The sequence below is a fragment of the Oreochromis aureus genome, linkage group 2, assembly GCF_013358895.1.
Source record: "Oreochromis aureus strain Israel breed Guangdong linkage group 2, ZZ_aureus, whole genome shotgun sequence".
Taxonomy (NCBI): Eukaryota; Metazoa; Chordata; class Actinopteri; order Cichliformes; family Cichlidae; genus Oreochromis; species Oreochromis aureus.
This window is the reverse complement of record NC_052943.1, coordinates 24,072,711-24,097,777: the sequence shown is the minus strand read 5'-3', so window position 1 is coordinate 24,097,777 and position 25,067 is coordinate 24,072,711. Positions and strand designations below refer to the sequence as shown.

The 25,067-nt window shown below is 36.6% G+C and overlaps 1 protein-coding gene across 1 annotated transcript; it reads right to left on the bottom strand.

Moving 5' to 3' along the window:
• Window positions 1-242: 242 nt before the first annotated feature.
• tapt1a (transmembrane anterior posterior transformation 1a) lies at window positions 243-25,067 on the bottom strand. The gene is made up of 14 exons (XM_031757952.2): window positions 24,850-25,067; window positions 22,884-23,014; window positions 21,056-21,174; window positions 15,468-15,630; window positions 14,226-14,361; window positions 13,422-13,519; window positions 13,053-13,122; window positions 11,984-12,064; window positions 10,361-10,470; window positions 10,169-10,228; window positions 9,975-10,043; window positions 9,679-9,755; window positions 7,982-8,151; window positions 243-3,000 (listed from the first exon to the last, which is right to left on the bottom strand). Exons 1-14 carry the CDS (start codon window positions 25,037-25,039, stop codon window positions 2,666-2,668), a joined length of 1,809 nt encoding a protein of 602 aa, XP_031613812.1. The 5' UTR covers window positions 25,040-25,067; the 3' UTR covers window positions 243-2,665.

Sequence of the window (25,067 nt, the reverse complement as noted above, 5' to 3'; positions counted from 1 at the left end):
GATTTGGGTAAGTAAAACAAGCTTGCGCATACTCACAGTGAACTTTAAAACATAGTTTCAGACTTGAAGTTGAATAATTCTGATTCTCAGTCATGAACTTGAGTTAAACAACAAATAATTTGAGGTTTGAAAGTGAACTTTTTCCAAATAAATTTGACTTTGAAATCATAAATATGAGAATACCCTCAAAAACAACCCAGAATGCTTTAGCTCTGCATGTAGTTACAATAAAACAGCACACATAAGAAACAAACTTTATTACTCAAAATGGGCAAGTTCATACAATATCAAGGTAGGAATTAAATATGGAACCAAACTGAGGAAACAAAGCAGGCAGTGTACTGGACCATCGCAGCTTGCATAAGAGCACTTCTACAGTGCTTCTATATCCATTAACCCAGTTAAGCTCAGGTGTGCTTAGCTGGGCCTAGTTGAGGTTCGGTCAGATCTCCACTGCACACCTGGAACATCAGCACCAACTCAGTGTACAGTGAAGACTGAACCAGCTCCATCGGGCAGCTCCAAAAATAGATCGTCCTTATTACAATAAAGAAATGTTTCTCCAAAATACAATCAAACAGATGCTGATACATGTAAACACTATATACACCTTCTGTTTAAAAAAAAAAGAAAAAAAAAGATTTCTTTGCCAAAATAACATTAAATATATCACTGTTAAGTATTTTACAACCAAAAAAGTACTTGTTTTTACATCCCCAAATAAAAGAAGTGATGGGCAGAGTGCGTCAGAAAGTGGAACGTGAACACAAGTGACCTGAGTTTTTAATCTGATGATTATAAAATAATTAGTGTGAGTGAAGGGTTTGTCTAACTCTGCCATTTTTGATTAGCTGCTGTGAAATACCTCAATCAAAATGCTAAGATCAACTTTGTAAACATGGAGGAAACAAGAAAGTGCTCAGTGATATATCGCCGTAATTTTACAATTCAGATCAGATGAAACAAAAGTGACTGAAAGATTTGGCACGAATTTGAATCATAAACTTCTAATAAAGTTACAAAAATTGTATTATGTTTAAAGTAAATTACACAAATGGGTGTCAAATGAAAACTTGATGACATTCCTGGTCTCTTTAAGGTGTTTCTCCTTTTAGATTATTCACACAATTTACAAAAAAAAAAAAAAAAAAAAAAAAAAAGAATCATAGCGAACAACTCTGCAAGGTCAGTCAACAAAATACGTCTTAAAACACACATGCAAAAAAGGCATTTTGTTGTGTAAATATTGCTTCTATTATCCTAAGATGTAAACATTAGAGCATCACTAGAGTTGAATGAGAAACATGACCGTATTTAAAGGGAATACGGCCCATCAGTGCATTCAAAAGTAACTAAAGATTAAATACCATTCATCAAAAAAAGTATGCTCTAATTTGAGGCGCCCCACCAAATGATAACTCTTCCCATTGATTATGTCCATTTAACAGATAGCTGCATGTAAACTGGATTAAACTAAGTGATTGGAAAATCAAGATTATAATGGGCTATGACATACAAATGCACTTTTTCCATAATTTTAAATGGACTTCTGCTCTATGACTGGCTATGTAAGTAGGTGGTAGATGCAGCAGATTTAGAGTCAGCAGTCATTAACTGCTTTGGCTAATACTGTATGCTGACTGGGTCATTTAATGAAAGGCTGTTGAGTTGGCAAAGGCGCAAATGAATTTTTTAAGGCTCTAATCTAAAAAAATAATCACTGTTTTTAGTTGTGTTTGTAACACCTGTAATTCATACTGGATTGAAAAATTTGAACCAGCTTCACTGAGGTATGGACTTTAATCAACAGATCTCCAATATCAACAGTGTGTGACCATTCAGAGCCATGTTTCCTAACCTTAAATCAAAACAATGTCTGATTAAAAACCCTTCATTATTCAGTTTTGACTACAGTTTTTTCTGCTCTGCTTTTTAAATTCATCTGAATATTTTCTAGACAACCACAATGTAAAAAAGAGATAAGAATTTTGCGATCTTTGGGTTGCAAACTGCCACATAATAACAGAGCTACATTTCTTAGCTCAGATGTTTTAAATAACCTCTGTTTTTGTTTTCTTGCAAAATTTTATATGCTGAATGTTTAGTACTTAGTACTTAAAATAAACCCCAACACTTGTTTTCTGGTGGAAAAAAGCAAATTCTCATCATTCAAGTGTCACTTTTGATGTCAGAGTTTGGAAGTTTTTTCTGGCTGCTGAGCGAACTGAGAAACTTCTCTCCTTCTGGTCCCACTGCTGCTCATACAGGAAGTGCTAGAGTGCCTTCACACTTACACATATGCTCACTCGCACACACTCTCGCACCCCAACCCTGATCCTAAATCACGCGCACACACGCGCTCTGACATATGCCAGTTCATCCTGACGACTCGGCTGCAACACTCTCACTTTCTGTCTCCTTCTGTTTTATCAGCCAGGTGAAGTTTTCCCTGTGAAACTTCTCGACTTCAGCTTTCAACAACAGCAGGATTGTCTGACTTTTTTTTTTTTTTTTTTTTTTTTACAATAATTTACTGTAACGTCACTGACTTTTATAAGTACTCAGCTTTCTGCTGCTGTTGGCCAGGAGAGCCAGGCTGGGAGGCCATTGGTCTCTGTCTTTCCTGAGTGATTAGTCGCTACATCAGTGGCTGCTTGGAGGCTGATCAGTCAATGCGGTTTCCACAGATTGTGAATCGGTCAATCTCAAGGAGGTCTTTTTTGGAGGTCTTGTGCTTTGTTTCAGAGGGCAGCTGTGCCTCCTCCTCCTCTTCCTCATCCTCGTCATCTTCCTTTAAGAGCATGGATGGAAGTTGTTCAGCATCAGCATCAGCATCAGGTGGTGGACTAGGTGGACGGCTAGCTGGTTTAGCAGGTGAGGCATAGGTAAATGGTGGAGGAAACAAATCAGTCCTAGGGACAGGCTGAGTGGTCACAGATGAGATGGGAGAGGATGTTGGGCTGCAGGGAGTGGCAGGGATCTGCACCACCTTAGATTCACCTGTGGGGAACAAATTTAAAAACACATTTAATGACAAAACAATCACCATGTAGATGGGTTCATTTTATGCATAGGTAATTTGCCACTAAGTCTGGCTTTAACAAAGAGCCGACCCAGCAGCTTCAATCCCATATCCATGTCTGTGTGAGAGCTCAGGAACAGTGCTCTGTGCAGTCCAATCACTGTAGGAAGTTGAGTAAAACACAAGTAAACAAGTTTTCACACCCACAGTGCAGGCAAAATGCAAGCTGTACAGAATAGACAGCTAGATTTACTCAAGCATGTCCCTTTCATCAAACAAGTGTGAGGCAATTGAAAACTGACCAATGTCTGTGTAGACAAGCTTAACATTTATAAGACGTAATTCGACTGGCTTGTCCATTTATTAAGATTAATCCCACCGTCATATCCGTGCAGATGCAGTCAACCTCCACCCGCCTACCAGTTCAGTTTCAGAATCACAATACTTTATTAATTCTGATTCTAAAATTGAACAGGTAGGAGGGTGGAGGTTGACTGCATCTGCACAGACACGACGGTGGGATTAATCTTAACAACTGGACAAACCAGTTTCAACACAGCGGGAGAGAAAACATCCAGAAAAAGATGCTGATGTAAAACATACACCAGCACAGCTGGACCTCATCACAATTCACTTCATTATGTTTAGAGAAACACTGCAAAGGCTTTTCACTTTGAGAGCAGAGCACAGTTACTTTAGGAAAATCAATTAAACAGAATAATTCATCATATCAGAGAGAATTGAGCAAGAAGACTGTCCACAGAGACGACTGCCTCGCCCCGGGCTATCTGACTACAGCAAACTTTCAGTTCTTTCTGTAGACAGAGATGAATAGACATTTAACTGGAGAGAAAACTACAACACACTGAGCAAATGGACTGTGTACACTACATGTGTGTGTCTGAGCTATGAAAGAAAAAAAAAAAAATCAACCATGATAGAAGCCATGAGAAAAAAAAAAACCCCCAAAACAAAACAAAAGACAGCAAATGTTTTAGGCAAACAGAATATAGGAAAATTCCACATTCGGTTCTACCTAAATAATTTAGCATTAAATCAGTGAAGAATATAAAATGAGGCATACCTGTCAATGCTGTGCACACCCTTTCTAACCTTCACCATTTCATTTATTCTGATGGGGTCAGGCTTCACAGTACTGCTGTTTTGTTAGGTGGTGAATATCACATATTTGAGAGTCTTAAATTCTTCCCATGACAGAAAAGGTGGACTCTGACCAATCAAAGCTCCTCATTTTCACAACTTATCTATTGTGTGGCAGTTCAAATTTTTTTAAAAAGAAAAAAGAAGTCATTTTCTACTGAGACCTGACAGCATCAATGATATTTTTTGATTTGAACTGAGGAAAAAAATTATATATTTAAACTGTAATGAATGAAACAGTCAGCATTTGTATAATCACAGCTGTTATAAGAGAAACATGACACTCAAAGAATCCTGAACTGAAACCTAGGAAAAGCAAAGCAAACTATTTTATCAGACAGGCAATAAAAACTATAAATGTATAAAAAAAAGGCCAACTGATTGTTCAAATGGATTACTTTTAGAAGCATTTTCTTATTAGCAAAATATTTATAAACCGATCAGGCAGAGTCTTCTACCTCAAAACATGATGTAGTGAATGCTCTGCTGCTATAGTTGTACACTCAGTTATTCTTGTTTTCCTCATTAACACAAAACTTGCCAATGATGCTGAGGAAATATGTAAAAGCAGTTTAGATTCTACACCGAAGATGGAAAAATCGAAACTATCAGTTACCCTGATGCCAAAAATCACTCAGTAGCAATAGCAAAGTACAGCATCAGTTGATAGCCATCCTCCCATCTCTTTAACCACTTCACTTATCCAACTTATGGTCACAGGTGGGCTGGGGTTTGTAATAGAAACTGGTTGATAGGAGGCTACAGTCTGGACAGGTCATCAGTCACACTAATAGCCTCAACTCCTTATAATCAATGGCACAGAGCAGGAACAAAATCATAGCATGCTAGCCTTAAGCGGTCTTCCACTATAAAGCACCCAGGCCAGATGCTCATGTCAATTTTGTCAATGTCATTTAGCTGCTAAGGAACCAGATATCTGTTTCACTAGCTTTTACATTACAAGGATATGTAACAAAAAGAATCAAGCGCTAAATTAGCGCTTCTCGTGAATTGTGTACAGACAGACAGATCATGTCTGTTGTTATTAAATATCCCATTATCTAATTTTTATATTAACTTCCTAACTAATTTTTCCAGGTATAGTCAAAGGGGCTACATTCCCTTCAACCCTAGAAAAAAATATATATATCTATAGATCTGTTATTTGAGTCACACATTGCAGCTTTCTCCACTTCTCTGGAGATATGTGAGCTTTAATAAAAGTTAACCACCATCTGGCTTGAAATGGCTACTGTGAAACCGCTCATTACACATTTCTCCCCTTTGGACAAAAACATGCAGTATAGACAGATGGCAGATCTTTGTATTATTTGAAGGCAGAGCATTGCAAAGACAAAGACATGGAAATGAACAGAAGTGCAGTGAATCCAGTTGAGCAGCAGGTAAAGCTTGAGGCGCACACCAAAGTAGTTTAATGTCAGAAAAGTGAGCATGGTATTTACGGTCGAAGGTTCAAATCCCAAAAGCTAAATATGAAGAAAGCATAAAGAGACTTGCATTAGCTTCCCACAACCTCAAAGCATTTATTATTATACTCTACATGCTGGAGCGTGAAGCTGTAAGCCATGTTGCTGGAGCTCTGTGAGAAACCAGATTCATTTGAAACATGAGCGCTTTTGATGTTCGATGACATGATGCACCATCAGGATCTTTGTCATTTTAAAGCTCCTGCCTCGGCACAGCAGGCGGGTCTGAGGCACACACGGGAGAAAAGATCTGCAGGGATTTGGATGAGGATGACAGGGAGATAGTGTCACCTCCAAATCTGTTTCATCAAACGTAGGTGCGGGAAACTCTGTCAGGCTATGAACTAAACTGTTTTGAGGAAATTCATGTGTAAATATCAGAATACAGAGAAGGGTTTGTTGTGTATTTTTTTGTTGAGTAGTCCTTTTCTTAGAATATGACATAAGATGAAGATCCAGTACAAAGTGCTATGACAGAACACTGCAACGTTGTAAGTTTTACTACATCAAGTGTAGTGCTGGATCTACAAACTACTTTTACTGTCACTTAGTATGTCTGTATAATTTACCAGAGAATACTGTGCCCACCTATGTCCATTCTATCAAATATAGAAGACAAATGAAGAATTTGTTCAATAACAAAACACATTTGATAAATTTATGTTTTTGAGCGCAGACAAATTAAATTCATCACCTAATCAAAAGGTCAAAGTTCTATACTGTAACAAATCAAATGTTGCATTAGTAGTTATTAATTGCTTGACAAAAACATCTCCAGGCATAACAGATTCATTTTGTAATTAACAGCATAAAGTACCAGGTTACACAATAACCAATATCCATTCATTGCAGCCCTGGAAATAAGCATCAAGGAAAGAAAAGGAAGTAGATAAAACATTATGTATACTGTTTGATGCTTCGTTATGCCCCGCAAAATAGTTTAGGGATCACAGAGTTGTTTTTTTTGTGTTGTTTTTTTTAAACTACTGAGGGAATTAATCAAGGGCTAACCTGTAATCTTGAAAAGACTTACCTGACCCAAAAAAATCAAATCAAATCATAGGTTTCAAGGATCCCCACTTTCTGCATGTTTCCATTAAATGCCTGAAGCTGAGCTGAGGCTTTACCTGTTGCCACATTTGTCTGGACCTAAATGTCAGCTAAATGTCCAACATTTCCATTTAAGTGCCAACTAGATACCTAAAAAGATCAACGTAACATGATTCTTCTGTTAGGTGGGGGGCCCATTTGGTAAGACTTTAGAAATTGCATGAGACTGAAAGCAATATCTAGCATCACTTCAACAAATATGTAAATTGCTATTCTGAATGGTAGTCTGAGACATAAAGAGTAATAAAACATTGTTTTCTTTTGAAAATTGTTTTTTAAGATGATTATAGGTTACTATTGCTAGAAAGAAAGAAAGAAAGGAAGGAAGAAAGGAAGAAAGAGAACAACTGTGTAGGAGAAAAAGCAATACGAAACATTCATCAACAAAATTAAATCCCAGGACGTCTCATTTACAAGATATCTATTCCTGCCAGCCAAACAACACCCTCTCAGGTCGCAGCATTTTTCATATCTCTAAAATAAGATTCAGACTTCAAAATACCACAAAAGTTTCAACCAAAAGTTTTTTGTTCAAAGGTGGTGTGTATGTAATTCCAAATAAATACTTATGATATATTTGTACCGTAGCTATTTAGATATTAATAATTTATCTCAGTGCTTCATTTTCTGCATGTACTTGACTGTTGGAGACCTGATAGATACAGTGTGATTCGTATAACTGAGTATAATCAAGCTGAGGTGAATGTATAATTATGTAAAATGACTGGTAGCACTGACCATTAGACAAGGTCAAACTCTGGTTTTCTTTGCTCTGAATGTTTGATTATAATTTATTACGGACTGGTTAAGCTACTGGTGACATGCTCTACGCTTGAGGTCACAGCTGATGTCATCTTGTTTAGTAAGCATCGCATCTATAGATATAAAATGTAATTGCTTTTATGTGTAATTTACGATTAACTATTAAATTCATCTTTAAAAAGAACCACACACAAAAACAGTTTTCTGTTTGACTTTTCACATTTCTCTGGCATGCAAATGTTTCATGAGTCATGCTGAATCCCTTCAAGAGATAATTAGTGTTGTAGTCATGAATGCCATGGGGACTGAAACCTATGGATCCTTGTGGGTGTAAATAATAGCATTTACAAAATATTAATCCATAACATATCTGGGATTTTTATTATAACCAAGGTTTTTTTCTCATCTTAATCTTTTGAGGGGGTTCTTTTTTCTTTACCTGAAGGTGAGCGGCACCTGGCTGGGTCAGCTTTGCTAGGGCTCTTGGCAGAGGAGGATGGTGCAGTCGAGGGCCTCTCAAACAGTTTGTCCTCCATTTTGGCTCTCTTGACATAGACACATGATTTCCCCAGGAGTACAATACTGTTCAACACTTTCAGTGTTACCAGTCTACAAAGGGAAAGGGGAGGGAAAGGGGATATTTGATTAGAAAAAGACTACATTTTTTTCCTGTTCTTCAGGTTTAAATGTACCATCCAGCTAGTCTGGACAGATGAAAGTCTATTTAAAAAAGACTTACTCTAACTTAAAGTGATGCCATAATTTAAAATCAGCTTTAATTTCAAACATTTTTCAGCTTTGTAGTTTTTTCCAGTCTGCGGGCTAAATTAAATAATAAATACATTAGGTGTCTAAATTTTGATCAAAACACAGCCTTCTAATGCAAATTACCATTCATATAATAGCTTTTTGAATCTTTCTTTGTTTTATTTAGTGCTGAAATTTTATCACAGTGCTATCTTGAACTAGGGCACAGCTATAATGAATCTCTTACCATCTGGCTTCAATCGCCAGTGTTCACATCTCACCACTTATGCCAGGATGTTAGTGTGCACTGTCTTTCTGTGTTTGTGGGCTTTGCTATAAGGCCGAGAGTCTGATACTGTGATGAGTGAGAGACAGACACATTTGGGTCTGTGGACCACTGCTTGCTGTGACAGGGTGTTTCAGATGGAGAGCGTGTCAGCGCAGCTGAATCTTTGCCAAGGCACAGCGGTCTGTTCAAGCTAGGGCTATTTTTAAATCGGAGGATAGGGGAGGCCAGAGATGGCACTAGAGATGACAACATTGTATTCTTCACCCTAAGGGAAACTCTTCAATGGTACATGCCCCGATGGGATCCGGCAAATGAGAATGAGCAAGACTATCAGCAACTCAGCACAGGGTGGATGTGAGAGCACAATGTTAATGCTTATGTAACTGTGTGTGTCTCTGAATATGAATGTGTGTTTATGACAGTGCCTGCATGGGTGAGTGTGCATCCATGAGACAACGCAACCATGTTTTTACCTTCACCATGTGATGATGTTTGTGAGGTTCTCTGTATATATAGCACACTATAAGTACATTAAAGTATCCCAATATTTTAGTGTTTACTGACTTTAAAAAAATGTCATGTTAAGTGGGTTAAGCATGTAGTTTACTAAACAGAAGGGGGTATCACAAAGACCAGTTTCAGTCATCAATCTTTCCTAAAGATGCTTTTCATGGTCAGATTAAATTACAGTCGAGCCCTGGTATTCGCAGGGGTTAGGGACCACAACAGCCTGCGAATAGCTCAAATCTGCGAAAACTTGAGACCCCATCTAATGCTTATAACTGCCTATATTTTAATTTTCCGGAAGTTTTGTATTTGAAATTTGCATACTGTTTGGAGAACGTTTTTTTAAGAAAACAAATACATTTGATTGATATTTTGCTGTGTTTACGCCTACAGAAAAAGGTGAATAGGTGAAACCATGATTACTGAACTGTGAATAGCTGGGGTTCAACTGTACTTGGATGTATTTAAAAAAAAAAAAAAAAAAAAAAGATCTTCAGTGAGGTTAAATGGCATAATAAGGATTAAAAGCTCACTCATTTTGCTGGATGTATTAAAAAAAAAAAAATCAATACAGCACAACTCTAAAAACTTACCCAAGATAAAAGAGGAGTACACAGGTGTATGATAGTGCTCCCTGCAACCTCACTGAACTCATCACCACTCTGATGAGCTGTTAAAAAAAACAAAAAAAACACCAGTATTAATGGATTTATTTATTCATTTTGAAAACAAAATGGAAACATTTCATTTTAGCAATAATAAGAACCATTAAACACATTTAGAACTTTGTGGAGTTTTGAAACTTCTGTCTCATGCTTGTGTGCCAACGACCAACTCTATTCTGGTATTTAGTTCCTGAATAGCAACAACAGACTGCATTCTCTCTTACCAGAACAGCCAATGGCAGGGGGATGAAGCCCATCCTCCGGGCCACTGAGTCACTGTAGTCAGTACAAGCCTACACAGTGACAGACGAGCATAAATTACAGCACTTGACAAAACTGAATTGATTAGCTGCGTGGGCTCCACGCTGTTTATGTAAGTATAATGATGGCAATGTGAAAAAACGAGGCAGTTGCTTACATTCTTCTGCCGACTGCTGACGAGATCAAAAGCCAAACTGGCTCTATATTCACTGTACACCTAGAAAATGGACAAGAAAATAATACAGTACAGGAAAAGGAAAAAGGCAAGGTATCCCATATAGTATCATACATGTTCTCATGCAAAGTCATGGTGATGACTGAAAGAAAGAACAGCAGGTTTCGTTCTTACATCTGCAGTGATGTCATTGAATTTTGTGATAAAGGCATGTTTGATGACATCAACTGCAACTTCAGAGGTGACAACCATAAAAACGTCAGGGAACAACACCCAAAGGTGATCTGAGAGGGGAAAAAAAAAGTTAATTATTTTAGCCAAAATTTTTGGAAGAATCAAATAATCCGTCAATATTTGTATATGTATACATTTCTCCTTGTTTTGGTTGTGTTTTATTATTTTCTATGTTAATACGCTACACCATTAGCCAAATTATTTAAGTCATCTTCTAATTGTATCTGTTTCTCTAGTGGCTGCCCAAAGAAAATTTACAGTAGTGCAAACCTTCACTGAATATACTGGACTTGCAGCACTGCAAGTTTTCTTTGGGCAGCCAATGGAGCAACTACAAAAATAAGTTAATTAATTCAGTTAATGGTATAGGGTATAGGGTGTTAAACAGAAAATACTAAAACATAACCAAAACAAAAGGAACATTTTCCACTGTGTTTGATTCATATTGATACAAAAATACCAAAACAGCAAATCCTCATATTAATTAAGATGATGTCCACCTTAATATTTTTACTGTTTCACTAAACCACATTAGTTTTGCGTCATCAACAGGTCAAAATAATCTTTGTCTTATACTCATAGTCAGTCTGTCCTAAACAAGGCATTCTAACAACTCCGTTTTTAAGACCAGACTCTTCCTTTAAGGCAACTTGCTCTGTTTGACACTCCCATATAAACACAACGAAGCAGGAAAAACAAGGGAAGCAAGTGTGAAACTGAGTATTTAAAGCAATATTAAGCCTGAGCTTGTCACTCAAAGAGAAAAGCATAAAGGATTTAAGAAACTTGAATCAATAAGATTAGTCATTTTTCACTATTACAATTTTGTAAACCAGTTTATTACATTACATAACCACACACTTTATATGCACACATACATAAAAAGATGTAAGAGACTGTGCTCTACTTACTTTTAGAATTTATGCAAGTAGAAACATTAATGATTTTTTAAAGGTGTTCACTTAATGACATTTCCATTTAATGTACAAAACAGCTAAGCTTTATCCATTAGGGCTCAGTAAATATTGTGCTGTTGTACTGAGAAAAGCTCAGCTCATTCTGAGCCAAACCTGACAAATTATATGTTGTTTGAAAGTTTTTGTGATTTATATACCTCTTTAGCAACAGTAGCTCTGCTGGTATTAGTAAATCAGTGTTATGATTTCAGCTGACAAGCCACATCTGTCATCTACTGTGTGTCTGACTTTGAGACTGGCAGGAGGAGCTGACTATTCAGAGAGCTGTCATAGAGAAATATCCCAGCCCTCACTCCTCACTTTGCTCCGTCTCATTGACTGAGGTTTACTGGAGAAAACTCCCCAAGGTGCTGCAATGGATCAGCTGAAACAGCAAGAAAGGAGCTGCTCAGGATTTTTGTAAACATTTTTACCATGGCAAGCACTGACCCCAGTCTGTTTTTTTCCTGTTGTTGTTGGGTTTTTTTTGTTTCTGTTTTTTAACTTTTAAAGACATTTATGATAAAAAAAAAAAACAACAACTTACTTTTCTAGTAATATAAAAATGCGCATAAAAGTATAGTTTAAAGGAGGGAAACATGATTACCGGGGTTCCAGGAGAACTGCTCCATATTCCTGAGACAAACGATGAGTAGAAGGACATAGCTGGTGAACCGTTCTTTGATATCTGTGGGATAAAATTGTTATTATAGTCTCCCATCTATGGAGAAACCTGTGTAAGAATATTAGATAGATAAGCATCTCCATTTTAGCTGAACACATGGTCTTCAGTCTACTGTAGTTCAATATCTAAACAGTTTGAGTCAACAAGACAGATCTGTGAATTTTGAAAAAGCATTTCACGTTAGAGTGGATTTTGCTACAGCATTACATCCTATAAGCATCACTGTATTATAATTTTAATAATGTGGCTACAAAGGTTTGGCTATTATCCATACAAATGATCTCATGGTAACAAGAGCCCAGCTCCATGACCAGCCATTGTACTGGGATGGAGTAACCAGAGAGGCAAATGGCAGATGATTAAGGGTTGTTGTGTTCCCCTCTCATCTGATTACAATAAGAATGATCAAGATAAAAAACACAGTGCCTTTGGGAATACAAAAAGAGAACCAAAGTTTTTAATCAAATACACGGGCTGTACTGTTCTTTCAAAATGCAAAATGAATTAACTTTCCCAATGAAGCAAGATTAATTAAATTCTGTAACTTAAATCCATCCATCAGTTTTTTAAAGATATCCAATAGAAATGTCATGAATCTAGCCATCAAACTACAGTATTTTTTTAAGAGAAAAAAATGTTATTGTCGTGATTTTGCTGTGAACAATAACCTTTATTATCAGCTAAAGTCTGTCTGTCTGTCTGTCTGTCTCCACCATTCTGACTTTGGTACAAGTATTTCCAAGGGATAATTCAGTTTTAAAGAAGCTTCAGAGAACTCCGAAGTATATAATTTAGTGTGGATTCTAAACTTTTCCTGTTACTACGAACAAATCATTCTTACCGGTGATTATTTTTGTAGTGTAATTGTTGACAGTGACAAAGCGGATGTGAAATTCAATAAAATACATGTTTTATGTATTTTTAGACCAGTACTTTTCTAAAATAGTACTAATAATGTACTGCATTTTTGATAAGGTGTTGGATAGCTCACCACTGTTGGACATTTGGAATAAATTGTTCTTCTCAAATTTCTTGAACACACTTCCTTTGATTTCCACAAACTATGTTTGAGAGAAAAGAAAAAAAAAGACTGTAGTCAGCACTTTTATGACAAAAAATAAAAACAAAAGACAAAGTATAACGGTGATGTTGCAGGTACAACATTTCATCACTAATATACCAGCTTTAATGTTTCTGGATACACCATCATGCAAATACTTTTTTTCTGTTTGTATAAGTGTTTCATTGCAATTCAAAAGAAACACTTCAGGTGTACACTATTGTGTTTTATACAACACTCTATGTGTGTGTGTGTGTGTGTGTGTGTGTGTGTATGTGTGTGTGGTGTGTGTGTACTAACATTGTTGGACATCATGATGGTGAGCAGGGACTTGTTGTGAGAATTAAAAGCGACATTCAGGGTAGAGGCTTGGACCATGATGAGGATAGCATGAAGGACTGAGGAAATGATAATCAGGAAAACAACATCGGAATCAACCTAAACCAAACAATATGATCACTGAACTCAGTCACATGAAACAACTGAAGTTAAGTGTTGAAACAAGACATTCAACACTTAACTCGGCATCTTGCAACTATAACTAGCAGTCATTCTTTTGAGATATTCTTGAACAGCATTACGTCAAGTCCTTTCACTGAAGGCTATTTAGTAAATAATATAATAATGTAAATATGTATAATAAATACAAATCTCAGCATATGAAAACTTACATCAAGCAACAGATGTATTAAATGTAACAGTTATAAACTTAAGGAAACTATAGCTAAAATTATATTATGCTAAGGCTTTGTCTACACCCTTGCTTCAGTCTTCCTTTAGACTACAGCTAAAATTAATCTTTGTTGCCTTTCAGTACCAGTCTGTCATTCAAGCCAAAAGAAACTCAAAACAAAATTTCACTCTAGTGGCTGTCAGCTATATCATGCAGCACTTGGACATGAAGAGTTCACAATGAAAAATAAAAACTACAAGTATTATGTGAGACTATAACTGCATATCATCTGTCAAAAATAAAACTGAAGCTAAAAAAAGAGACTAGAAGATGCCGCCCTTAAAATCCAATTTGGTGTACTTTACTGATTACTTTAAAACTTGCCTCAAAACTCTCATAACGCTGCTATGAAGCTTTAACAGGAAGGATACAGACATAAAAGACGGCCATGAAAAAGTGAGGGATGACTCCAATATTATCTCTTTTCCGTTCTTTGGGTTCTGTGGCTGTCCAGTACAGAGCATCCAGGATGTCTTGCCCAAAAGAAGAGAAGAGACGGTCTGCAACCTAACAGTGGAGGGAAGGATGAAATCATAAGTTAACTTAATATAACAATAGTTACATTAGTAATGTCTAATATAATATATCAATATCTTATCTGTATGAACAGGTATTGTTTATGTATTGGCCTAATTATTTTAGCAACAATTTCACTGACGTAACACAATATCTTATATTAAAACTTTAGGATTAAAGCTGTTAGAGGAGTTTTTCAATCAGAATAATTACACTTCCCCCAAAAAGTAGAACATTGTAATATAACAGATACACAAATTCATCAGATGTTCACTATGACACAAATCAGATCAACATTTTTGCAGTTCTGTCCTTATGCTTCATATGGTTGTCTGTCATTACCATCATTAAAATATTTTTTGGTCTAGTATGGTCTTATAAAACCACATAAAGCTCATGATCCACAGAGAAGTGCTAAGCTTTATTATGTATGCCGGTGTTTCCCTGAGGTTGACAAGCAGTCAACCTCAGGGAAACACTGTGCTAAAATGAAATGAGGGCACACAAATTAAGTAAAAAATAACAATTTTGTTTTAATGTTTTTATGTATTTATATCCCCTTTGGCTTCTTTTTGGGGTAGAGGGTTATTTTGTAGGGGGATGGGCTGCCCTTAAATTAAAATGGTAACACTGGATATCATAAGAAGTAGACCACCACTTGCTGTACACACTGTTTAAGTTCTAACAATGAGTAATAAAATGTATCACGTAACATGACCATCACTCTTTAGTGTAGTAATCCTTGGGTACTTCCCTAAACTGGCAGTGTGTTAATACACAGGCTGCATAAACAAACTGACTATTCGTATAAAACAGAGGGAAAGTAAAATTTGTTGTAAGGAGGGCAAAACAAGGAAAGTAGAAGTAAGATGTAAACAAAGACAAAATATGTCTATACAGTTTGTATTTAATAAGTAAATGTTTTAATAATTGAAACATGTATTCACACTAAACTATAAAAACTAACTTTAAAATTCTATTTTGTCTCAGATGTAATGTCTTTGCAGGAGCAACAGCTGCATCCTTGCATATAAGCATGTGATCAAAGTATAAATTGACATCAGTTTTTAGACAGCAGTGTGTGAAGTGTGGGTTACCTCGAGCATGTTGTAGATGATGTAGAGTTTGATGACGGACTGTCCTCTGATCAGGTGGTACATCATGGAGTAATCCACATAATGCATCATGGAGAAGCAGAGCACCAGGATCAGGCCTCTCAGCATGTCACACACCTGCGCTGGCTGCAGAAGCCGCGACCCACTGACCACACCCACACACACACACACACACACACACACACACACACACACACACAGACACAAAGTATTGGCATTAATACTGAGAGACAAGAGTGCACTGCTTTGACCATTCCTGTGTATGTAAATGCACTGTGGCATGCTAAGATAATATCAACATGCACACATGAAAAAGGTTAAATGTGTTATTACACCTTATAACACCATGCCAAAAGGTACAAATGCTTACAAATACAAACACATTTTTACCAGGGGAAAGTGTGAACATGAAGACATACAAGCATTTAAAGCATCAACACATAAAAACACCCTTTTGTAATCTTGCCATCAGTAAGAGCTTTTCTAGCAAATAGCATGGTCAAAGAAGCTGAGTGAAGACCAAGTACACAGACAGCTGATTTAATCCACTACCAGGACGAGCTCTTTTTTCTTTCTTTTTTAAAAAAAATCTCACACGAGGAAACATTAGAACAACACAGGCAGGGAACAAGAATTCATTTCTGTTCAAAATGAGATAAACCTTACAAAGGAAAAGGAAAGCGGGAGTGATAACACACAGAGTACATGATGAAATATTAAAGATAGTATCTCCTTTATACTAAAGTTATCTTATTCATAAGATTTATCTCTTTTTAATATGGTTCTGTTTTTGTTCAGTCTTGTCTTTGAAGATCTGTCTTTATGGACAAATTAGTGCAGCATTTTGAACAGAAATGTTTAAAATAGTGAACAAGTAAATGAAAGGTGAAAAAAAACAAAACACAGGCTTCAACGTCACATACTGCAGTGATAGTAGTGTGTCTTTTATGACTGCATGTGTCAGAGTTGCATTTTTTTAATACTAAACAGCTATGGCTGGCAGTGGCAGCGTGTTAAGAGGAGGGCTTACAAATCCAGAGGATCATTTGGTATTTATTATGTGGCTGGGAAGAGCGGCCGAGAGCTTCATTCTAACACATCCTGCATATTTTCCATGTAAACTGTGACTGGTCTGTATGTGCAAAACTCCCCCTGACTACTGCAGTAAAAATACATTGCATTCATATTCTCACCACACAGGCTGCTTACTGTCCATAAATCCCGACTTCACTACTCCAAAGCATTAAGATCTTTTTCACAAAGGGAAGTAGTTTCCATAGACGGACACTGATGTGCTGACTTTTAAAATACGATGAAGCCCAATAGTTAAACCGATCTTAATTACGAGACTTTCTTGTAATGAAGTTATTTTGTTGTTATTGGAATACAGGTTACTGTACAAATACTATTTAATGGTCTTCAACTAAACTACTATAACCTACACTAAGAAATTCACAAGACATGGCAGTACAACAGTTAACTCTAACACCCATCATTACCTTCAGTTAGTTTAGCTGAAGCTGATTAATTTAAAAAAAAAAAAAAAAAAAAATCCCACGTGAACAGAACATGTTTTAAAATAGCAGTACTGGAGACACTGAAAGTTGTAAAAATATGAATTATTCTGGGAGCTGACTACAAAATGACTGTTAAAAAAAAAAGAGCTGAGCTTGTGAAGATGTGATGTGAACCAGTTTTATCATGACTCCCTCTCTTTTTTTTAAATCACTGCACAGCTGAGCACAAAGCTAAGAAAATAAGATAAAGAGCTGTGGTTTTTATCTGTTTAGCAAAAACTACAATGGTTGTCCCAACAGTGAAGAACTTGCGTGTTTACACACAAAAAAAGATATTCAAACGTATTATTTGTTGTGGAAACAACTGTGCAAAACCAGAGATTAATTTATGGCACTGATGAGTTCTTTTTTCACCCCCTTCTCTGATGCAATAGCGCCATCCAGTGGTCACACTAAAGTCATTCATTAAAAGATGTGTGAGTAGAAACAAAAGCGTAAAAGATCCTGAATTCTTCATTATGAATAGTTTTACTGTTGTCCACCAGGACAAAAATGTGCTGCCAAAAAGATAAAGCTGAGTGATGACGCAGTTGCTTAGAGATATAGTAAGTGTGTAAGGTGAGTGTAAGAGTAAACACACATAAAGTTTATGATAATTTTATAATTTTTCCACTTACTGGATAATTGGCTTTGTCTGCAAAAGACAAAGTGAGTTACTAAAGGAAATTACTCCAAATCTTGTTTTGTCTACAAAATACCTAAAAACACTCAGGCATTAATTTATAATTATATAAAATAATAAAAGCAACACAATCTCACACTTAAAAAGTTAATTTAAAAGACAATTTATCCTGTCTTGTTTGGCACATTACTTTTGCATTTAATAAATTATTGAAGACTTTATTCCAATCCAAAACAGTTGTACCCTGCTCTCTAAAACATGATTAAAGTGCTAGCAGAAAAGAAACCCCCTTACCTCACATACTCCTCTTATTCTAAACATACTTTCTGGATACAAAGCTGCTTCAGACAGCTGGTAAAGCACACTGCACAAAGCAGTTTTCATAGTCTTTATTCTACAAGCATTATCTCCACAACACACATGATTATCATGTTTTATAGTTAGCTATGCGCTGCATTTAAAATAGCCATCACTTTGTGCCAATACAAGATATCAGCCTAAAACAGTCATTCAAAAGCACAGACCAGAAATGAAGAGCGCTATGACAGAACCTTGCTAAAAAAGCTGATTTTTTTCCTACCAAAAATAACAACTGAAAGATGCCACAAGCAAAGAAAATAAGCCCCAAACTGCTCCAAACAGGCAGCCTTCCAGTTTGAGCTAGTGTAGTCACGGTCACGCAATACTGTGACAAGAAAACAGTCTCACAACAGTTTGTGAAAAAGTCACAACCTGTAATCTACTCATTCATGTTTCTGGACATGAATTTTAATATTCTTTCATTTTGTGTCCCTAAACATGACTTTTTCAATGGTCTCATATGTACACAAACTTTATATTGACCATTTTTAAAAGGTTAAAAAGTTAAAATGTAAAAAGTCCACCTTTGAATGGTGGTGGATTTGGTGGTGGAGTGAATAATTTTAACACCCACACACAGGACATATTTTTGGCTATGCTTTTCACTTCATGTATCTTTGGTAAAATGCCTTGGTTATGTTTCAGCATTACAAAACAAACAAAAAAAACCCCAAACTGCTCATATTTAGAAAAGATTTGGGTTAAATAACAATGGTCGCCACTTCTTTTAAAACCTTGTGGTGTCATATCTATGATGGAAGAGTTTGGACAACAGTGCAACAGACACAAATATCATTCTTATTAAAACACATTAGTTTTGCCCAAGTTGTGCCAACTGCCACGAAAAAAAAAGAAGAAAAAAGTGACAAGTCATATCCATGAACACAAACAGATAGCTTTTTTGTGACTATTTCACATTTTGTTATGAGACGGGGCTGGATAAGACTACCATGCACACTTATTCTTTGGATCAGTGTTTGGGGGGGAAAAAAAAAAAGAAAAAAAAAATATAAGAGACCAACATGGAAGCTTTGCCTTGGAGACTGGGACATGATTTGCGGTGGCAAGCTGTATATTAACAAACATGATGGACATGAAAAACCCATGAATGGATGTTGGGGGACAATGATAATGTTTATGAATCCTTAATGCCCTTGTGGGAGCGTACCTGCTTCTTCTGCAGTAGGGGCATGTGCGTGCCCTGCATGGGGAGGAAGGCAAGGGGAGACAATACTATCAAGTACTACATCACAACAATGTGACAGCTGGCTTAAAGCTACACGGAGCACTGGCACAAACCAGTAATTTCTATTTTGTTGTGGTGAAACCATTATCAAATAAACTAATTGCTAACTACAAAATCTGTAAATAAAAAAAGAAAAAATGTTTTAAATAAGGCAGGTCTACCTCCAATAAAACAAACCTTGGGAGTTAAATTGCAGAACTGACACCACAAGATGTCTGGAAGACCTATTTTTGCTCCATGTGACAAAGGAAAATTAAGTTATTGTGTTGTGTACAAAATACACAAGTATATACAATTAATCTTCAGTGGATACTGAAGACACAAATTTCTGAAAGTTTCTGAAAATACTGAAAATTGGTGGGTAGAATGGTAAAATCAGGTGTTAGGTGTTTCTGTTAATAAAGTAACTGAGTACATATGACCTACAGACTGTATATGGAAGACTGATAGAGATTAGTGACATTCTGGGCATTTTGGCATTTTGATCTGACAGAGAAATCATATGCCATTTCCCACTTATAGGGTATAAACTCATTACACGGTAGCCCATCTTAAAGTACACTGTGCTTTACCTTTCTTCTTCTTTTTTTGTTTTAATCACATTTAACATCATGTTGTACTTAGAGGTATTTGAAAACAGCAATGACCTTTCCTTGTCTGAGATCACAAAAAACAGGAGAGCTCAAGGGATGTTTTCTCATGCACTTTTCTACAACTCAACTTCTTTCAGCAAATCAGAAAGGTCGGGAAAGAAAGCAGGTTTAATCCTCTCAAGGCAGGCGTTGCAGATTTGCAACAGTTAAAAAACTAACAACCTCATTACCCCACATACATATTTTATGAGTTTGTTTTACTCAGAAGTACCACTGCAGGACTTGGTTGTGCATTAGCAACTAAAACTTAATTTGAGCCTGAGAGGGTTAAGGCACTTCTGCTTTACTTTTCACACTCGGGCACCAACTCCATCTTTAATATACAGTCTGTAATATGTTCATGCTAAAAGAAAGGAAATACAAACACACTGTCAAAACCTGTACTTGAAGTTCAGGTCAGTATTATAAAAGACTATGTGATTAGATCCATAATAATATCAAGGTAAAGATCAAAGATAACTCATCAAAGAAGGATCTGTTCAAGATCAAGAATCATTAGAAGCAAACACCAGGACAAAGTATGAACTTACATTTAACAGAACAAAACCATCCAGAATGCCACTTATCTTATTAACAGTGAGTCAGCAATATTACCAAATGACAAAAGAAAGAGCCTAAAACTGTGGCTCACTCTCTAAACAGCCTAGGAAAGGGGGCAAATTATTCATCTGAATTAGTTTGCCACACTTTATAGTTAATAAAAATATTCACAGCTTAATTTTTATTTTTTTAAGCAAAAGCAAAATTTGGACAGATTACTATATCCGAGTCATATCATATATACTTATTTCAGCTACAAAATACAACAAAGACGGCCAGATACTCCTAGAAGTGTTAACGCTAAGAAGCCAAAACAAAACTTATAGTTTGAAGTTTACAAAGATGCCCAGAAATGGAAATAATTAATGTGGGGTGGTTATATCTTATATTGTGCTCCATCTTTTGTGTCATTTTATCTTATTAAGCTTTTTTTGTACTGTATAGCTTATAGCTCATTTTAAATGATCTGGTTTCTGTAAGACAGTAGTTTCCCAACTTTGGGATAAATAAAGTACTTCTTGTCACATCTCATCTTATTCATTTAGTAAGCAGATATAAGCAATGTATTTTACCTGAAGCCACAGCAAGGCAGAGTGAAGAGCCGGAGAAGGGCCAGCAGCACCCTGAGGGGCAGTAGGGTGAAGACGTACAGAAAGGCATCCACACACAGGAAGAAGCCGAAGATCATCAGCTGGAAAAGTCACACACAACACCACCACAAATCAAACTACGAGTCTGTAGGGTACATAGTGATCGATCATCATAAGGAAAGAAAGATGAATGAGAGTATGTACACAAAGGACATCAATTAATTACAATAACGTGATGAACATAAAAAAGTACGATTTTATCTATTTTTTTCTTTTAACAAGTGAAAGAAATTGTACAGAGGCGCTATAACCACCATATGTGACAAAAAAAAAGTACACTTAACCTTTTTATTATGCAACAGGCACATACCTTTACAGTTTCCAATATGTGAACAGCCATTACCTCATCATATTCAAAGGAATGCTTTACAAGAAATGCATTGAAATGCATCTGACATCTTATTCCTACTTCTAACAGGGAAAACAGCAAGGCAACAACTACTGGTAGAATCTGGTGGGAGGGTCTGTTTGTCACTGGTGGATCCTGTCTGACCTGGGGCCTCCTGAGGTACCCTGAAGGTAGTAAGCCTGTTTCACATAGTGCAGTCACTGAGGCAGTTTGTGGCTACACACATTCCTCTCCCTTCAACAGGAAAGCCAAGCCAGTAACAGATATGTTAGTCTGGGATTCTAAGGACACACAGCAGCTGACAAAGCATCATCTCAACTCTGAAATAAAAACAAATAATAAAGACCTTTACAGATGAGGGGGAACTCAATAGACTGTGTGTAACTGTGTAGGCATCACATTAATTTAAACTTTAGTTGTGACCAGGTTAGATGACATTTATATTGAAGAAATACACATTTATAAGAGATGTCATTAAAAATGTATGATTCCTTGAAAGTCAATATAATGTCCAGCCTGTGTGTCAGAAGAAATCAGTCTTTAAGTTCAACACTGCCATCTGGTGACTACTGAGAGGAACAACAAAAACCAAAAAACTACTAAGGTCAGTAAGGCATATTGTAAACAAACAACATAATTTTCTGACATTTCCATGTCTACCTAATATCTATATTAATTATTAATATATTTTACAACATTGAAAGTATGTTATAATGTTTTCTCTTGATATCTGTGTAGGTTTCAGTGAGGGTAGTCTAAGGACCTTGTCTCAGAATGGAACAGGGAAGAAGACCTTGGGGAAAAAAAGTGAGTGGAATTCCTTTAAGTTTCATGAAGGCGTTTTACCTCTCATGCAAGAGGATTTTTCAGCTCTAAACCCAAATGGTGGAGAGTTCTAGGTAGGACCCACTATTGATCATGTGCCTTATCACCTTGGCTTTTCCACAATAACTTTTATATGATTAATTCATTAATTTTATTCCCTGTAACTTCATAAAAGGGCTAACATGGCTTAAATGTCTTTTTTAGCCTTGTAAGGGTTATGTGGCTAGCTCTTGTACATACAAAGTTATAAGGTCTCAAAAAGAAATAAAATAAAACAATGTAAAAACCATCAAAGCTAAATGAGCTCACTGTGAGGGGTTCAGGTGAGATGTACTTATCGATAATTTGGCAACCTAAGAATAAGTTCAGGAGCAATGCAAAACTGACTGAGGATTCAGAATTGTAGCAAAGTCTGGAGCCAGAAGAAGAAGAAGTGTCTCCAAATAAAGCAGGCTTACAGGCTGACTGTAAAATAATCGTATGCTTTCTGTGTACTGACGGAAATGACAGCAGACAGATGGAGATAGCCGCAGAGAAATCAGGGCAGATAAGTTCAGGGCTGTTAATATACACTACCTTCTCGAGTTCCTTGGGAATACGCATGCATGTGTAAACTCTCTCCCTTCGTTCAGTGTACTTTGCCTCATTGTGCTCCAGGAAGTAACCTCTGGTGAGCTCGGTGCAAATGAAGCGCGTCAACGATGGATCTGGAACAACGTGAGAGCAACAGTGTTATGACTAAACCATTGTCCACAACAATTACAGCTGTCAACACAATGAGAACTCCAACAGTGACTCTGTAAAGTGAAAGAGGAGGAAACATGTCTGTATGATGAAAACTAAAAAGTGAAGGTTTAATGGCCTTTTTAAGTGTTGTTTCAATGTTTGACTTAATGCACAGGGTTGGAAAGCTGATATACAGTGTCTGTGGCCTCCCTCTCTTTAAAGAATAACTTTTAAAAAATCAACCATCTGCCTATAGCATAATGAGTCTTGTGCTCCAACTACAGTTCCATCAATACGAAAGAAAATGTTCAATAGTTTACTTACAACCTTTTGTAACTGAGCAATTAGATGAAATAGCAGTTCAACTACAATTATGGTTTCCAATTGTTATAAGAACAATTATTTTTATGAGTTCTTTTTGGCAGTGGTGCTCTTGTTTTCTTTTAGTTGTCATGCTTTATGTTTACAAAGTCAATCAATCAAAAACTTTCTTTTGCTTAACCAATTGGTCTATGACATATATGAAAACTGAAAAATGTCCACCATGATTTCTGTCAGGCTATCACAATAAAAATCTGGAGGGTTTTTTTGTATAAAACAAAATATTGGACAAAAGAATTTTTAAAAATAGTTTCAGTCAGATTTATACTCTAAATGCCACTACCTGTGAGAACATGTCTGGCATGTCACGCTTCAGAAATTGCAAACAATGATGATTTATACATTTGGGTCTCTTTTCACCTACAGTTTTTGTTATAAATAATGTTAACAGTCACATTGAAAATGTATCAGTGTCCACTTTATCTAAGCCACGGTGTATGTATTCAACTGTGTTTGCCTAATTAGACACACACTTGTAGTTAAAAGAGATAAATTCATAATGTTCAAGTAAAATAAATATGACATGTGAATGTGCCAGACCTATTAATTATGCTGCATATTTTATTTTGGAAAAAAAAAAAATTCTATACTGATGGCTCCTCCCATTTAACCACCTAAGACTGTTTTCAGCTGTGGGGTTTACTTTTATAAAGGACACTTACAACACTGCTAACACTGCTAACAGTGCCAGAACAGAAACCACCAGCCATTCACATAATTTATTTTCATTGATGACGAAAATACTGATGCTGCCAAAGCAACTGAATATTGTCCTATTATGTATGGGGTCAGGTGTTTCCTATTACAGCTCTTAAAATCCCCTCTACGTACTAAAGTTTAAAGCTTCCCAACTGGGGCAAAGATATCTATATATAACATCTGTTTTCATCAACTCTGGTTAACTTTAATTTCAACATTAATTAAGCAGCAAAGGAGACATGTGATCTGAACTAAACCGGCCACAGCCTTACAGGGAGCCATTGTCAGACATAATCTTGTTTTAATAATTGTTGTAAGCCAAAGGTAGTAGGTTACAGGTTACAGAACCTGATCTTTGACAGTTCATGGAATAGGTGGTGTGAAATAACGTATAGAGAAACTTAGAGCATATACAGAGGAAGGTTATGAAGCCATGCAAACTCACTAAACAGATAGTTGCACTGCCAAGATAATACGAGAGATGTTATTTTCTCTTGTTTCAGTTGATGTGCAACAAACGCTAGCACTGACTGTAAACAAGCTTCGACAAAGCTTTAACAAACTACAGTCGTTACAGACGAAGGTTCACTCACATTAAACACTACTCTTTTGTTTAAAACGTCGTATTCACGAAGCTGCAACATTATCAGAGTTAATGCCCACAGCCCCCCCCCCAAAATAAGTTGGAAACATTTAAGACGTCTAACGGTTATTAGCAGTGCGACCCGACAGTCACCTGCTGACAGCTCCCGTTGCTCCCTCCTGACAGCGCTTATGTCGTAAAATCCCAGGGTTTCTGGCAGTTCCGGGGTTATGCCGATTTTACCCGACTTGTGCAAGCCCTCCCATGGTCTTTTTTGCCTTTTCTTCAGCTCAATTTCGGCTTCTTTCTCCTCTGACAGCTCGGTCCCCGACTGGTCCGCCATCTTTACTTTGCCCGCCGTGTCGCCCTGC

Coding starts and splice junctions, on each gene's coding strand:
- tapt1a (XM_031757952.2), bottom strand. CDS start 25,039: ATGGCGGACCAGTCGGGGACCGAGCTGTCAGAGGAGAAAGAAGCCGAA. Junction 13,520..14,225: donor CATGGCCGTCTTTTATGTCT/GTATCCTTCCTG, acceptor TCATTTCCTCAG/TCCTTCATGCTATCCTCATC. Junction 10,044..10,168: donor TCAGCAGTCGGCAGAAGAAT/GTAAGCAACTGC, acceptor GTCACTGTGTAG/GCTTGTACTGACTACAGTGA.